This window comes from Diadema setosum, chromosome 10, assembly GCF_964275005.1.
Source record: "Diadema setosum chromosome 10, eeDiaSeto1, whole genome shotgun sequence".
NCBI classification, from domain to species: Eukaryota; Metazoa; Echinodermata; class Echinoidea; order Diadematoida; family Diadematidae; genus Diadema; species Diadema setosum.
The window spans coordinates 6,862,295-6,879,239 of record NC_092694.1 but is presented as its reverse complement, the minus strand read 5'-3'; the positions used below and the strand labels follow the sequence as shown (position 1 = coordinate 6,879,239).

At 39.5% G+C, this 16,945-nt stretch overlaps 1 protein-coding gene and 1 long non-coding RNA gene across 2 annotated transcripts; both read left to right on the top strand.

Moving 5' to 3' along the window:
- The first annotated feature begins 1,362 nt into the window (after positions 1-1,362).
- LOC140234200 (uncharacterized) lies at positions 1,363-8,596 on the top strand. Its single transcript, XR_011901597.1, has 3 exons — positions 1,363-1,473; positions 3,031-3,137; positions 8,478-8,596. It is a non-coding gene; the product is annotated as an uncharacterized lncRNA (long non-coding RNA).
- Positions 8,597-9,395: 799 nt separating this feature from the next.
- Positions 9,396-10,888, top strand: LOC140234458 (protein NLRC5-like). Its single transcript, XM_072314504.1, has one exon. It carries the CDS (start codon positions 9,455-9,457, stop codon positions 10,886-10,888), a length of 1,434 nt encoding a protein of 477 aa, XP_072170605.1. The 5' UTR covers positions 9,396-9,454.
- Positions 10,889-16,945: the final 6,057 nt, after the last annotated feature.

Below are 16,945 nucleotides of genomic sequence, written 5' to 3'. Positions count from 1 at the left end.
AATCTCCCTCCTCCCCCTCAACCGACCCACCCCCGATCAGGGTATCCCAACCTGCACCCGCCATAATCAAACATGAGATTTCAGTCATTAATGTCTTCATAGCACTAACTTAAATCTATTTTTTTCGGTTCTACAGGAGATAAAAAAAAATCAGAGTTTAGGGACTCTGAGGCTTCAACTTCCCCCTCCCCCACCCCTCCTCTTCGGCGGGGGGGGGGGATCATTTTAACAAATCAAAATCAAGTTAAGTGAAAATCCGTTAAGATTTTTCAAGAACATACCATATACAGAAAATGTGGAAAATCCCCCTTCTCCCCCTCACACCCCCTATCAAGGCACCCCTGGATCCGTCATCATCAAACCTGAAATTTCAGTAACTATAGTGTCTACATAGCATTACCAGTTCTATCTTTTTCGGTTTGACAGAAGAAGATTAAAAATTCCAGAGATTAGGAATCTTAAGCTTCAACTCTCCCCCCCCCCTCCCCGAAAGGGGACTATATAGGGAGGGGAGTCGAAGCCTCCCCCTCCCATGGCCTCATGCTCTGCATCCCTGAATTTGCCATTAAACTTGAACTACTGTCATCAATGTCTTTATAGCACCAACCAAGCTCTATTTTATTTGGTTATATACTATAAGAAGAATTTTGATAAAACCGTAGTTCTGGAAAGTTGAGGTTCCCCCCCCTTTTTTTTGGGGGGGGGTATGACTAATCTAAACAAACCGAGATCCCATTGCCACAGTGGTGCTATACCTGCCAATTTTGTTGAAAATCTGTCAAGGATCTCATTAAGAAAATGTTAAAGGTGGAGGTTCATGCGCAGTTCTGACGTGGTGCTTATCTACCATTTTTATACACAGTATTAATGATAAAGTAAAATGGTTTGCACATTTCCCGGCGACGTTTGCACATTTCCTGGCAAAATTGAACTTTTGCACATTTCCCGGCGTCATGTTTGCAACATATCCCGTTGATAAAATTTGCACATTTCCCGGCGAGACATTTGCACATTTCCCGGCGTTTGCACAATTCCCGGCGAGACGTTTGCACATTTCCCGGTGTTTGCACATTTCCCGGCGTTTGCACATTTCCCGGCTCCACAGGCCGCCGACGGGCGCTGTTTTTGTTGTGAGTACCGCATGCATGTACGAAAGTTGCGCAATACACTGTGTAACTGCGCTTATCATACGTTGTACCTACGTAAATATCCGTAGGCAGTACTAGTGTGACCACCTCCCTGGCTGGTAAATAGTGCACTGACACCAGTCAGTCTGTTACATACATACACACACCGAGATCACACCCGTGCAGTCAAAGACCCACACGAATGACACGACCCGTTTACCGTGATGCGATTTTTCGATCACGAATTAATCAAATTTCGAATTTCACCTGCACTTTTTTGAGTATGACATTCTCAGTGATGTCTCATCGTTCCTGATTTATTTTGCCACACAAGACGTTTTGTCCGGTAAGTGTTTCGTTTTTTTAACAGGTTTATACACCAGTTGATCACGATCGAGTAATCTACCGGTAGGTCTATAGATCTAACATGGTTTGTTGAATAGCATGATACGGTTACCCCCGGGCGCGGCGGCGGACGCTCCTTGTGGAGTGTGGGCCCGGAGCTTCGCGTTCGGGCTAGTCGGTCGCAAAATAAATTTACAGTATTGATGAACGTACTGTAGTGCCTCTGGCGCTGCGTTCAAAATATGCACAAAGTTGGTTGATATGCAGAAATAGAAAGCAGTGTAGCTAAACCAACATTCCAAGGTAACCATTTCTTTTTGCTGTTGAGAGTGTTGTTGTCTGTAAAAATTGTTGTTTTGCCCTAGGCCCTATATTTTAGTACAGTCAAACCTATAGACGGTCTACCTGTCTATAGTGGCCATCCAAGGGAAACAACAAAAGTGACCGCTATAGACAGGTTGGTGGCCATTTTGAATTTCAACACTTGCATTTTATGATTAGCAGAAAAAAATTGCATGTTGTTATTCTAAAAAATCAACAACCAGCATATAAGTTTGCACGTGCAGCTATTCATTATGGGGGTTGTTGTTTTACAATTCACTTAATCTTATTTATATTTTCTTTGCCTGCATCTGTTCTTTGATTTGATTTAAAAAAAAAACCAAAACAACATTTTGGGCCTGAGGAGCTGCTCTGTTTCGTTTGCATGAACAGGGTTCACAAGTGTTGAGTTCGATGGAGATTGAATGCGTGAAGCTTACTTAAAAAACAATACCTAGACAAGTACCATATTGTCCTTATTCAAAGGAACATTAATTAGTCAGCATTTTAGTAAAATTCTAAGATGTTTAGGAGTTGTCTTTGCCTTTGTAGCACCTATTCAGGGCGGCATTACTGAAGCCTTGATCTAATCTAGTCAAGTTAGTGGTAAGACGGCTTTTCGTAGCAAAGAGCTGCATTAATTTTGTCAGTGATCGGTCTGTGTGATTATGACTTAGCTATAGGACTTGGTAGAATTCACGCAATGAACGTAAAAGATATCGTATTCATGGCTGATATGTACGGTTCGGCTAAATTTTTGTGGCCGCTATACGCAGAACAGATATTCACCACGGGATACAAAATGAGTGGCAGCTGGCCGCGTTAGGCAGATTTTTCGATGGACGCTATAAGCAGGTGGTCGCTATAGAGAGGTGGCCGCTAAGACAGGTTGACTGTATATTAAAGTAAGATGTGTAAAGTTTCATATCATAATTGTGGATAATCATGCTTGTTTGTTTGTTATTTTAGATACCAGCTAGTACATTGCCCATTGGTTCATTGTGGATTTGTGATTTGTCAATGCTCAAAAGATCATACAAAATCTTGAATTTTGGCTGATATAATTTATATCAAATATTTTAGGATTCATAGTTGCTTTAAGATTTTATTTAACTACAAGTGTATGTGCACAAAAGGGTCTGCATAAATTTGTATTTACAATTATCAAACCAGTAGTTTATCTCCCAAATATGATGCCTTTTTTTTTTTCTAATCAACACCTGAATTCACCTGCCAGTCTCCATTTTCCACCATGATGGATGAGTCTCATCGTCTCAGCATCACAAGCAGTCGTCTTCTGAGGGCAGGAGATATTGAAACGAATCCAGGGCCAAATACAAACAGGTAAACGTGTTGTTATGATATTCTGGATGAAATCTGAAAAAAAAGTAAACATTGCGAAGCGGAATACTATTCATGCCAAACCCATTAACCCGTTGAGGATGAGTCCTGAGGATATACTCGGGTGTGTGTCTCATGGGAAGTGCGTGTTGTAGCAAAATCAGTCCGTACGTCGTCCGGGCGTGAACGGGTTAAAACTGTAACTATGTGGCAACTGAATGGATTATTTTTATCGTGAGAGATCAGGCAACGTTTATAAATCTCTAGACCTCTAAATCTCTGAAGAAATCATTTTTGGATAGATCTTGAAGGTCACAAAATGGATGCTAGACTGTGAAAAAAGAAACAAAAACAAAGAAACAAAAAGACAATTGGGATACAAAAAGACAATTGGGATACCCAATGAATGAATGCACATTCCCCTTTTCATTTCAATTCTCAGGCACAGAGGTGGTGTACTGTATACGCTTTTATTTTCGCGAGGGTTTTATTTTCGCGAATTTCGCGAGCTTTGGGCTGATTGCGAAATTAAAGACACGCGAAAATATTACCCCGTCATAGTCATAGTAACCTCATACCTTATGTACAAATTGATGACAAAATCGAGTGCGTACGGTGCGACCGATTCTGGAAGTGCAGTACGATGATAAACATGCATCAAAATGTGCAATCTCCGTGCGCGTGCTACGTTACCCTACGCGAACGAACACCGGCTCGACGTGGTTGGGTGAGGCCTAACAGTTAGGGATGCATGTAAAACTTTTGCTAGCGCTAGCGCAGCTCTGAAACTTTGTAGTCTACATCTATTTAATAATAATAATAATAATAATAGTGGCTACTTGTATAGCGCACTGGTCCACTTTTCAGTGCTCATGGTGCTTCAAAAATGAAAAAGTATCATATATTTACATGCATATACATATTCAAACATTTCAACAAAGAAGAAAATGGTAAACAAAAGCAAATATATACCAAATAAAGAATACAACATATATCAATTAAAAATACAATATTGATCCAATATTAATGACATACAGCAATTACAGTCCTCAGTATGAAAGGAACAGATAAGTTTTAAGTTTGGATTTGAATGACTCTGTAGATGACAGTTCCCTTAACTGAAGAGGTAACTGATTCCACAATTTTGGTCCCGTAACGGAGAAAGCATGATCACCATACCCATGTTTTACTCTGGGTGTTTGGAGTAAGAATGCATCTGATGATGAACGTAGCCTTCGTGTCGGATTGTATTTTTGAACAGAATTACTTATGTATATTGGGGAAAAAGAATGAACTGAATGATGTACTAATAACAGAATCTTGAAAATAATCCTTTTTTCTACAGGTAACCAATGTAAGGAACGGAGAACTGGTGACATGGAATCAAACTTATTAGTAAAAGTTAACAATCGGGCAGCAGAATTTTGCAACCGTTGAAGTTTTGTGACATCTTTTTTTGAAAGATTACACAACAATGAATTCGAAAAATCCAACCGAGAAGAAATCAAAGCATGAATAAGTATCTCAGCTGCAGATTTAGACAAGTGGGCAATTCCATGAGAAATGTTCACTTTGGTGAAAAAATGAAGTTTTTAGTTTCACTTAAGTTCTCAAATATTCTAAGAAAGTAACATATATATTTTAATTTTTCACTAGTCGCATCTTTGTTATTACAAAATTTTGTATTTTTCTCGGTCAATGAAAATACTGTATGATGCGTTGCAATGAAGCAAAAATTTGGCTATTTTTAAAGAGTTTAGTGTTCCTGTCTCTAAAGAAGGCCAGATATGTCCTAGAGGCCTTGTTCAGCTTCTAAATTATAGGCCAGTGTATATATCAACAGAAAATCACAACCAACTTCCTTAGCATTCATCAGTTTATGACCCATTGATCCTCAAAGTTGTGTGATTTCTATAACATTTGAAGCGTCATGTCCGTTACGTTTTTTACTATAAGTTTTCATAGCCAAGAGGAAATTAGTGTAAAGTTGCTGCAAATTCATTTTCTATGTTAGGATTGAATCCCCTTGCATGTGTGAAAACCACTTTTCTATACCACTTCTAGTTTTCCTGTAAATGGCGTAACGGACATGACACTTTGAGTAACGGACATGACACCTCATATTAGACAAGTGGCAGAAATAACACTGTGGCCCAGTGAAACAGGGTGGTGATTAGTTTTAATTGCTTGAGGATAGTAGGACATACTTGAGTATGTCTGCACATCACTCAATAAAACAAAAACAAGCAGACTTTGCTTTCTGCCACTGGAAGACAGTTGATTTTAGATGATCTTGCTACCCTGTTACACCGGTTTGATCCATTTCCACCTCTTGTAATCCTGACTGATAAACAGCAGCTGTCATTCTAAGGAGTATTTAGACAATGGAGCTTTCACTGTTGGCCTTCCCTTTAATACTTAAAATGAGCACTTCCTACATATAAGTACAATGTATACCACATTTAACACATATCTGCCATAGAGTCAACACAACAGCCAGGAACTCCTGCACAAATGGATCCTCGTGCATCCAATGAACATGATCACTGATGATACAACAACAAAGAATCCAAATGTCACCAGCATCAATGTCTTCAATGATGGTGTTGCCTCATAATTTTTTTTTTAAAAGTTTGTGCTGCATCCATACATGTACCTCTCTCATCTCTATGACTCTATTAATCCACACCTTCAGTGGCACGTTAATGAGATATCACTTGCCAAGAGGGCTGAGAATGGAATTGTTTGCTTTATTAAGCATGTTGACAGTACATGTTGTAGCTCTATCGTCAGAGAAAGTCGGTCTGAATGCTGCCTATCCATTTCATCAATACAACTTAACTAGATGTACCTCTATGCCAAGGGATATACTGGTATATATGACAGCGCACAGCATCGTACAAAAAGTACAATTTTGAGATGCTATGAGAAGATGTTTATCCACTGAAAGGTACACTGTATAATCATTTACAACCAGTTGGTATGGAAAGCATCCAGTATTTCAAAAAGTCCTACTCACAAGCTGGTGAGAATAATGTAACCAGTACACCACTCTGGCAAGCCTTAAGAAGTGCCTAAGCAAGCAATAAGTTGATTATATAATTTGTACGAGTTGAATTTGCCGTGAAGAAAACAAGATATACTTTGTTGCCCAGGTGACCACTCTACATGGAAATGGATTATATGTTGTGAAAATTCTCAGAAAAAAAGGGGCTTGATCATTCACTTCCAGCCAAAAAAGGAAAGCATGTGTTGACAATGATAAAGTACTGGTACTAGCAGTGGAAGTTTTTACAATAGTCTATCCAAGATTGGATAACAGAGGATGATTCTACTCTAAGGATGACATTAATGCCAAATGAAAGAACTTTGCAGGAATGAAATTCACATACCTTATTTATTTCAGATGATAACACTAATTTGATAATGGTACCAAACAGTTTTGTGGTCCTGTTTCATTGCATAAAAGTTGATGCAATCCTGAGTGCATTTTAATGATGTTGTATTCAAACTATTTATTTCATACAGATCTGGTTCGTTCTGTTTTCTTTGCCTATCCGCAGATATGGAGACATGGTTTTCAGTGTTGTACATGTATGCCATCGTGGTACTCTGGGCATTGTACTCCATGTGCTTTAGAGTAGCTGTTAGATCACTGAAACCTGCAATAAAAGGACTTTTTGATGTTTTGTTCAAGAGCACAATGTAGTTAGCAGTGTGCAGTTATTTTAATCTTTTTATTTTGAAACAAAGAAGTGAAAATATGGTTCACCTTACAAGGGTGTCATGTCCATTACGCTAGTGTATAGTCGTAGTATCAAATATTAGGCCACTAAGAAAAAAATAACCATAGTATAAGATAGTAATATGTCCTATTTTGCTATGGTGGGTGGTAGTAACTGGAAATTTGTCACTAATTGTAGCTAGCTGGTGCAGGAGCGAATTTGTTTTATATTTCTTTGTTTTGTAAATATATACAAAGACTAACCCCCCTAAAATGATATAAATACAAGAAATATTACATGATTGCAGTTATGATGTGTGTCCCTATGTTCTAACCTTACTATGCCAACAATTGAATATCTGCTATACCTTGTAATAAAAAAATTCTCTTAGCTTACAAAAAGTGGACAAAACTGTCATGTCCGTTACACTCGAAGTGTCATGTCCGTTACGCAATATTTTAAACTATTAAAAAAGAATGAACAGTAAAACTACTCTAAATTAGGACTTTATGAGTAAAGCACGATCTAAAGGTTTAATCAAGACCAAAACCAGCTGCATCTTATCCAAAAATTCACAGGAATTTTCATAATGGTAAGTAGATCAAAATGCCTTGTCCATTTAGTGTCATGTCCGTTACGCTCGCTAAAAATGTAATTTCTCAACAACCACTTGATAAATTTCCATGAAATTTTCTGTGTACATTACATATACTTAAATGTGTCTGATAAACTCAATTAGAATCTTTTGGAGACTCCCAATTTCACTGTGTGATGGTTTGAATCACAAAAAAGTGGTCTGAATGTCATGTCCGTTACGCTGGAATTGACCAAATATTTCCTTATGAAGCTTAAATTACGCAACTGATATCGAACATTCCGCTGAATATGAGTTACATGACTTCGAAATGACATTTCCTGATCAAATATGACACCTAAATTACGGGCTGTTTTCGACGGAGTAAAGTGCTACCGATGTTGACATGACATGACTGATAATCAACTTTGCTTAACATATGCTCTGATCCCAATAACAGAAACTCAGATTTATCATCATTTAGTTTAAGGCCATTGGATGTAAGCCAAATTTTCAGGTCTTGCAAACATGCTTCGAGTTTTACAATGGCAGATGACAATGAAGACAGAGTGGGTTTAAAAGACAAATAAAGTTGTATATCATCCGCATAACAATGATAACTAATACAATGCTTGCGAAATACTTCACTAATTGGTTGCATATACAGAGAAAAAAGCAGCGGGCCTCCAACAGAATTTGTTGTAAACATTTGGTAGGTACTTGTGAATGCCGTGTGTGAGTGTCTCACTGCAAGTTCCCGTAATTATTGTTTCATTTTATAAATCTTCTACTGTGTCTTTTCTATTGTCATGTTTGGGAAGTCACAGTGCAAATGGAAAAAACGTCGTTACGAGTACGTTGGCAAGTCTTTGAACGTGTTTCTCGGGCTTGGCAGTAGACCCTACTACTACTAGTATCAATCGCAAATTTAACAACACGCGAAAATGCCACTGATACCGTGATTCGCAAAAATATCTGTACGCGAAAATATTGGTGTATACAATATTTGATCAGCCAGTGTATCTTTCTTCGTCAATTTTACAGCACCATAGATGACACCGAGTTGCATCAAGTGGTGACAATGGCCACCTATTTCGACGTACCAATGTTCACACGAATTGGACTGGCGTTGGGTTTCACACCAGAGGAACTACACGGTTACAGCAGGGCATTTGCGTACATGTCCCTGCTGGAGATCTTCAGTATTTGGAGTAAAAATCTGCCTCGTGGCACCAACGTGAGGGCGGCATTTGTCGAGAAGCTATGGGAAGCAAATACGCACGATTTTGCCGATAGACTCTTGGGAAATTTCACAGCGCCGTTTAGTTGTGAGTACTATGAGCGCTATGCAACTTGTAATGAGCTGAGATCTGAAGTAGGTCCCAATAGTTTTCATTTCATCATAGTGTGATAGTGATTAACCCGTTGAGGACAAGTCCCGAGTACCGGTATACTCTGGCAGGTGTCTATGGGAAATGCGTGTTGTAGCAAACTCAGTCCGTCCTCAATGGGTTAAAAGGGGCAGACTTGTAGAAACTTTGCATTGACAAGTGCGGCAGAGAAAACTGCCCAGTGAGATTAGGAATAATTTATTGATGAATGGAATTTATTTCTATCCTGTCTTAATGAGGCAAAAGAAAATAATTGGCGAATCACCTACTCATTACTTTTTAATGTGTAAATTGCCTTGTTCTACTTTGTAGCCAGATCTGAATTGAAACAATTGTTCAAGCTCATAACCTATCTATGTCAAAATATCCATTGCACTGATTACTGGTCGAAAGACAGATGTACATCTCAGTATGTAAAAATTAACACTTTTGACACATACATCCTTTTGCCAATGTGGGGCGGGTAACGACTATCTGATAAAGAAATATTCTCCTTGTTGTATGTAATACTAAGGGCCATCCCCTAGTGATCCTCCCCTCACTGAGAAGCAGATCCTTCAGTGCCGTTTTGATCTACGAGACCATTATCGCATCACTAGAAGTGGAGTCAAATTGGGGAAATTTGCTGTAATGCCAACCGATGATCTTCTAGAGGTGAGCCTAAGTAAGCATGAAAAGTACGCCAAGGAGAGACGACCCATAACGTATGACGACCTTGTGGAGATGAAGCTCTCACATCGCATCTTGGTGGAAGGTGGAGCTGGTGTTGGCAAGACGACGCTCTGCTCGAAGATCGCATGGGATTGGTGTCAGGGGAAAGTGCTCACACAGCTTGACATGGTCATCGTCATTCCACTAGGCAACCTCGATGTCAACCTGAGCATAGGGGAGGTGACCAAGACATATCTGTCAAAATCCAACACGTCAACCGCTGAACAAATCGAAAGATTCATCCATGAACATCCAGACAAAGTGATGATTATCCTTGATGGACTAGATGAGTACAAAGGAAGCATCTCTGCCGAGAAGCACATGACAAATGTCACAAGTGTCCTGCGCTCAAATCGATTCACTTCCTGCAGAGTCATTGCCACAACAAGGCCGAGGAAAGCAGGTGAGATCTTACCTCTAGATATTCTTCTTGATAACATGAGATTAGTGTACATTCAAGAGTTTGACTTGGATACCCAGACTGCCTTCATCAAGAATTTCTTCCGTACAAGAGGAGAGGAAAGCCTGGCAAAAGAGTTGATGATTGCCCTGAAGAAGAATGATGTCATGGCTGAAATCACTTCCCCACTTCCATTTTATTCTGCCCTTTTGTGCATTTTATGGGATCTAGTAAGCAGTAAGGAGTGTCCAGATATACTGAAGTTACAAACGCATTCTCAGCTCGTAGACGAGCTCATTCGCTTTCTGAAAGAAGAGTACATTTCCAAGATGTGTGAAGGTCTAACAGAAGAGAAAGCAAGGCAGCTGTCGCGGGATGTGGACGAGCAGATTCTTCAAGTTGGTGAGATGGCATTTGAAGGGTTGCTTGGCAACACACCTGCTTTCCCGGAACACAAGCTTACACAGTGGAAGGATGCTGTGGACACGTGCTGCGAAATTGGAATCTTGACTGAAGTTGAGGAGGTGATATCCAGCATTAGCAAACCTATAGCTGACTCCAAGCCTTCAACGTCGTCTGTCACATTCCCGCACAGGATCTGTCAAGAATATTTGTCTTCCTTGTATCTTGCGTCACTTTATGGCAGCAACCATGAGAAGTACAAGGAGCTGGTGATGAGAGTTTTACTTCGCCATGAAGAGTTCCATCTTCTTCTGATGTTCACAGCATCCTTTGGGAGGGACATCGGGTTGGACATCACTCGGAAACTGGTAGATCAACATGCCTCACTTGACTTATGTGCCAGTGTTGCCTTTGAATGTCGTGCAGAGGACGCAGGAAGAGTGGTTGGTAGCAACGTGATAACAGTTGAAATGAAGCGTGAGACACCTGCACATTCAGTGGTCAGTCAGCTCTTCTTGCTCAAGTGGTGTCCTCTGGTAAGTCAAACATGAATTGGAGTCCATTATACTATACATTGTACATTACATTATAATTGTGAGAAAATCACCCTATAACTCAGTTGCACTCTCTGTTTGCAATCTTTGCAGCAGTGGATATCATGTAGATATCCCTCTAACGTGGCTATGAAAGACTAAATACTGTCAGTGTCACAAGTGATGCTAAAAATGCTGATATGAAGTGAATCAGATTAATCCAAACAGCTGCTTGTGTTTTAACCAGTTAAGGATTGACTGATTTTGCTATAACATGCATTTCCCATAGACACATGTATGCCTGCATGAGTATTCTCGGGACTTGTCTTTAATGGGTTAATGAGCTACATACTGTAGGCTGATTGATCAGCAAGCCTGTTTATTAGGTGATCCGAGTATCCTCTCGGATCACCTTCTGTATCTGTACTGATTCTTTCTTCTTTGTTTCTTTATTTCTCCTCAAAAGTTGTGCAGAGGTTAGCTCAGAAAGTCCTCTGCCTATCAATTTCAAAATCATGCCATGTATGTATCATGTCACAAAGATGACAGATCTAATGTATCATAGTGATCAGTCGACCGTGACGTCACGATGACGTCATTATGTGAAAACACATTTTCATTCATATCTCATTAATGGAATGGAAATTTTCAATGAAATTTACGTCACATATATTTCAAGTCAAGCGCATTCTACTCAAATTATCAAAATTCATATTTATAATTAAAACGTGCGCGTACGCGCGCGTTGAAATATTTGTATGCTCCAATCGAGCTCAAAATCTTTTTGCACACGTTTCAGACCATTTGGAGCATTTTTTGTAAAATTGAAAAAATCAGACGGACGCGTACGCGCGCGCACATATACGCACGCACAGCTCATATGCAATAGAAATTTCCCGTTTTTTCACATTTATCAGATGCCTGAAATGTCAAGGAATATTTCTACCAAGTTTCAAGTCAATCCGACTCAATATGACGTCATACGGGCCCTTCAAAGTTGAAATTCCGCGCGCGCGTCAATGGCGATATACAGTGCAACTATGCCAAAAAACCGCCAATTTTAAATCCGATTTTACTCGTCAGGATGGACGGTGACCCCCCATTTTCTTTACATATTTTGAAAGCTGATGAGTTGTACATGTCATTTCATCGTGTGGCAATGCTGGCAAAATGATTAAAAGATATCAAATTTCTTAATAAAATAAAAAAAGTAAATTTTCAAAATGACGTCATCAAATTTCACGTTTATTCGGGCATATCTCACTAATCCTTTGTCAATTTTCACCCAGATTTCAGTATGTTGTAGCTTATTAAATGCTCTTTCATTAATGTAATAACAGTATTTTGATTGGATGACGGCATCACCTCGTAAAAATGGATTGAAAGTAATCTTGTCAAATTTGACCAGTTTACGTGTTATCTCTATGGGAGTGCAGTTTTTCTGGAAATGAAAATTGACATGACTATCTTTATCGAGCACTAGCTCACTTATGCTTCGGTGAATTTCTCCTAGATTTTAATATGTTGTAGCTGAGACTTCGTGCTGTCGCAAGTGTGCCCTTCGTTTTTTCATACGATGTCTGCATCACGTCAAAAAACTTGGTTGAAATTAAAGCTTATCTTCGATGTATTGAAATATTTCTTTCTTTCTGCAACTTTATGTGCAATAACTCAAGAAAAACATACCCTATCACCGCCATATTTTGCACATTCTTAGTTCATGTCACGAACATTATTTCATAAAATAACAACTACTTGATCAGACGCCATCTTGGGTATGTAAATTAGGGTCAAAGGTCATAGATGTTTCATCCTGTATCTTGGTGAATACATGTCCTATCTTTCCCATATTTTGCACACGTGAAGACCATGTTACAGGGATCATTTCATAAAATAACAACATTTTGCTCAGATGCCATCTTGTCTGTGCAAAGTGGGGTCAAAGGTCATAGGTACTTCTTTTGCTATCTTCGCTATGACGTGTTATCTCTATGGGAGGGAATTTTTTAGATGTGAAAATTGACATGACTCTCTTTATCGAGCACTATCTTACTTATGCTTCGGTGAATTTCTCTCAGATTTTAAAATGTCGTAGCTGAGACTTTGTACTATCAGAACTCGAATCATTGATTAAAAAAAAATCGGATCACCTTAATTTGTCAGTGATGACAAATTACAATCTCTAGTTTTGAAATAGGATCAGTAAAGTTCAGCTTTCCACCTTCTTCAAAAGGCACTTTTATGAATAAGACTTCATGCCAAGTTTACATTTAGTGGCACTTTAAATCTTCCCCCAAAGTTTCAGTCACCTCTTTCAGACTTGATACAAACTCATTCTATGGAATGAACAGCTGATTCAATTATGTTTCAAGTGTGAATTTCACCTTCAGTGATATCCTTGTCTTATCATATCAGGAGTCATTGACAGTGACAGACATCTCTTGTGGAAGAACCACTTCTCGTTTCATTGGGGACGTTGTATATTCCAGTCCGACTCTCAGTACTGCAAGCATTCGCTGCACACGTCTGGATGCTGACTTCTGCTCCATCTTGAGAAGAACTGAAAGAGCAGAAGGAGCGGTATGCAAGGTTCTTTTCTTCTTTACATCATTACACTTAAATTATAGTACTGCAGCTACAGGTTTCGGCTGCTATGGTTTCTGTTTGTTACATTTGTCGTGACAGCAGTTAAAGGTCCCACTCATTGTGATTCATGTCGGTTTCATTTACCACTGTAGTACAGCTGTACATATAATTTGTAGGCAGCTGTTCAAGATCTACTTCCTATCATATTGAGTTCAGAGGAACAATCATGACACAGTCTAAAGATTTCATATATATTGAAAATACTTTATTTAGATTAGATGTTTTTTTTTAATTATTGATTATCAAAATTGGTATATACTAAATCTTCAAGCAACAAATATTTTGTTTGAGCACAATTTTGCTTAGAAGCAGAAAATAAGTCATGTGAATCCTACATTTTCTCTCCATAGAAGATGTATATTTTTTGATAATGCCAAATACATGTACATGTATGAGGGGCAGAGAAGACTAACTTCTCCATCTTTCAATGCAGGGTGCTCCAAACCAACTTGCCTGCTTACACTGTGAAACCAAAATGTGCTGTGTAAAGGTCTAAGGGGCCTTTGCTGGAATGCCTGTTTAGGCAAGTGGGGGAAATTTTTTTTTTATTTTTTTTAAAGAGCCTTGTAGTGTGCTTTTTTACTGCTGTTTACTTATCGGAGGAGACAATAATAATATGCTCTTCTCACTTATACTCTGTTATGACAAAGAATCTTGAGACTGGTGGTGTTAGATAGTCATGTCTTGGTTTGAATTGGAACTCACAACCTCACAGCTTTCTTTAAAAGGTTTCAGAAAGCACCATTTACAAGGATTATTTGAATAACCATTACCCCACAGATGCTTTTATATCTCGGTGAATTTAAAAGCCAACATGCCCTGTTAGTACAAATGACCCTTTTCTGCTTATGTGCAAAGTAGAACCCAAAACTTGCTTATTGTAGCTACTTTACAGGACCAGCCAAGAAGAATGGCAATCTATCAAATAAAAATTCTCTTCTTTCTTCAGATTAAGACCTTGGAGATGGACATCAGCTCGTTTTCTTGCCCCGCCGCTGCGGCAGAAGACATTGCCACATTCTTGCTGCAGTTGCCTCATCTCAAGACCCTCAAGCTACAGTGCTATGACATGCCTGATGTCTTCTTTGCTAAAGCTGACTCTCTGGCTGCATCTAGTCAGGTATATATTCATGCTATGAAGTTTCCAGCAATATACTGTATACGCCATATATTTCTCGAGTCTAAATTTTCGCGAACCAAGACTTCCTGACGATTTCGCGAGTGGTTAAATTTGTGATCGTGGAGTCCTGTACTGAACGGATAAATGTGTACGCATACATCACATTCATATCAGGATCAGAGTCAATATTTTCGGGTGTTTTTAATTTTGCGAATAGCAGCTGACTCGCGAAATTCGCGAAAATAAAAACCTCGCGAAATATTTGGCATATACAGTATGTGGATTCAACCAATGAAGATGGATTAGTGGCTCAATCAATGAATGTCTAAGGGAACTATATGATGCCAGTGCATATTTACTTTTAATATGTTGTTTCAAGATACCCTTCATATGCCTTATGTGGCCAACAGAATATATAAATACATGACATATATTGTGTTATGATTTTTTATACCATTTTTCTTCAGATTACTTAGTTGTGATGAGCAAGGTCTTGAAAATAAAAGATTTCTTAAAGGCCCAGTCACACCGCCAGAACTTTGCTGGAGCGTTCCTGGAGCGGTGAAAAAAATTCATCACCGCTCGTAACCGTTCACCACCGTTTAACAGTAGTTGGCCCCCGTTAAGGCAACGCCGTATACGCTCGGCCTCCGCTGATAGTCCCTCCTACCGCTCCGAAAGTTTTGAGCTGCACAAAATATTGCAAGCGGTTAGGAGCGGGCAATTTTCCGCTCCGGCAAAGTTCACCACAGCTCCAACAACACAGTCAAAGTTTGGCACCACTAGACGCAAGTTCGTGGACGCTTGGGTCCGCTAGGCCAACGCAGAAATCTTGAATGCTGGACCACCGCTGCTTCGCCAGCTTTGCCCTTGCGATGATTAAACGTTGCACAAACTTTGGTGGAGCGGTGGTAAGCATTTTACGAGCGGACACGGGATTGCTGGAACGGTGTCGGGCGTTGAAGCAGCGATCCATTGCGGTGATGAACTTTGGTTTGGTGTTGGTATGGAGGTGTCGGAGCGGGACCAGAATTTGGCTATAAATATGGGGAGAAATGGATCAGGAGCCCATTTGGAATTGAGCTGCCGTTGAGTGCAGACCTCATTTATACTTAATTTGCTCAAATGTTGAAGTAAAATACATAACAGTGTTTTTTCACTGTTGTTAGATATTTTGTGACACAACCAGTGGGCCAAATATATTTACCTGACTTCATTGGTTCAGCTGCCTGCTCAGTAATGATCTTCTTGGAGGCTGCTGCCTTTCCTTCTCCAGCCTTCCTCTTCTTTTGTCCACGTGGCATGATGAACTTCAATTATCGACTTTTATCAAAAATCTATTAGAACTTCTATCAAAGCGATCCGTTCAGCTCCGTAGTCAAAAGTGGTATGCCGCTAAACCAACGTTAAACCCCCGCCGAGCCAATGCCCGCATGCGCAGAACGCCGCTCTATCAACGCTCGCGTCACCACTAAACCAACGCTCGCTACCGCTCGCTACCTTTAAACCAACGCTAAAGCAACGCTGGCTTCAGCGGTGCTCCGCTAAGGCAACGCCCGTGTTTTCAATTTTTTCCCATTTTTTGCATGTGATGAGCGTTGTCAAAATTTGGCCCCCTCTCCCTACCATTCATGGAACGCTCCAACAAAGTTCGGGCGGTGTGACCGGGCCTTAACCCATCATTTATAGGAACGAACTGACCACAAAATAAACTTTAAGACAAATTACTGCACTTTGAGGCAAGGGTGAGAGTGACGTTAGAGGAGACACATTTTAGATTTTAATGAGATGCAGAGTGTGTTACCTTTAAAAAGGACATGAGAGTGACATAGCCAAAACATCTCAAATGAGATACCTTGAAGGTACCTTGATGCTGCTCCAAAATAGCAATACTTATATTTTATAATTCATTCATGTCTTTTAAAGTGGTCAAGAATGCTTTCTCATTCACCTGTCAATTCTGTCCATATTCTCACTGAGTGGTTATATCAGTTTCTTTGCCTCTGATTCAGAGGACTTCATTTTCCTTGACTTCTCTAATACCCTCAAAGCATCAACTCACTCCTACACTATTGCCTCCTTCATAGTATTTTTTTTCATAGTATTATGTTGCTCAATCTTGCAATGTACAACGTATGCAACATTCATGTGAGAAAGAAATAATTAGAGATGGGTGAAAACCAATACTTGATGACATACTATCAGATCACGGTCTACATAAGCCTGGTATAAATTTTTAATTTTGTATATCATCTGTCTGTTCCTTTTGTCACAGTAACTCTTGTGGTGATCTCTTCACTTCTCATTAT

Coding starts and splice junctions, on each gene's coding strand:
- LOC140234458 (XM_072314504.1), top strand. CDS start 9,455: ATGCCAACCGATGATCTTCTAGAGGTGAGCCTAAGTAAGCATGAAAAG.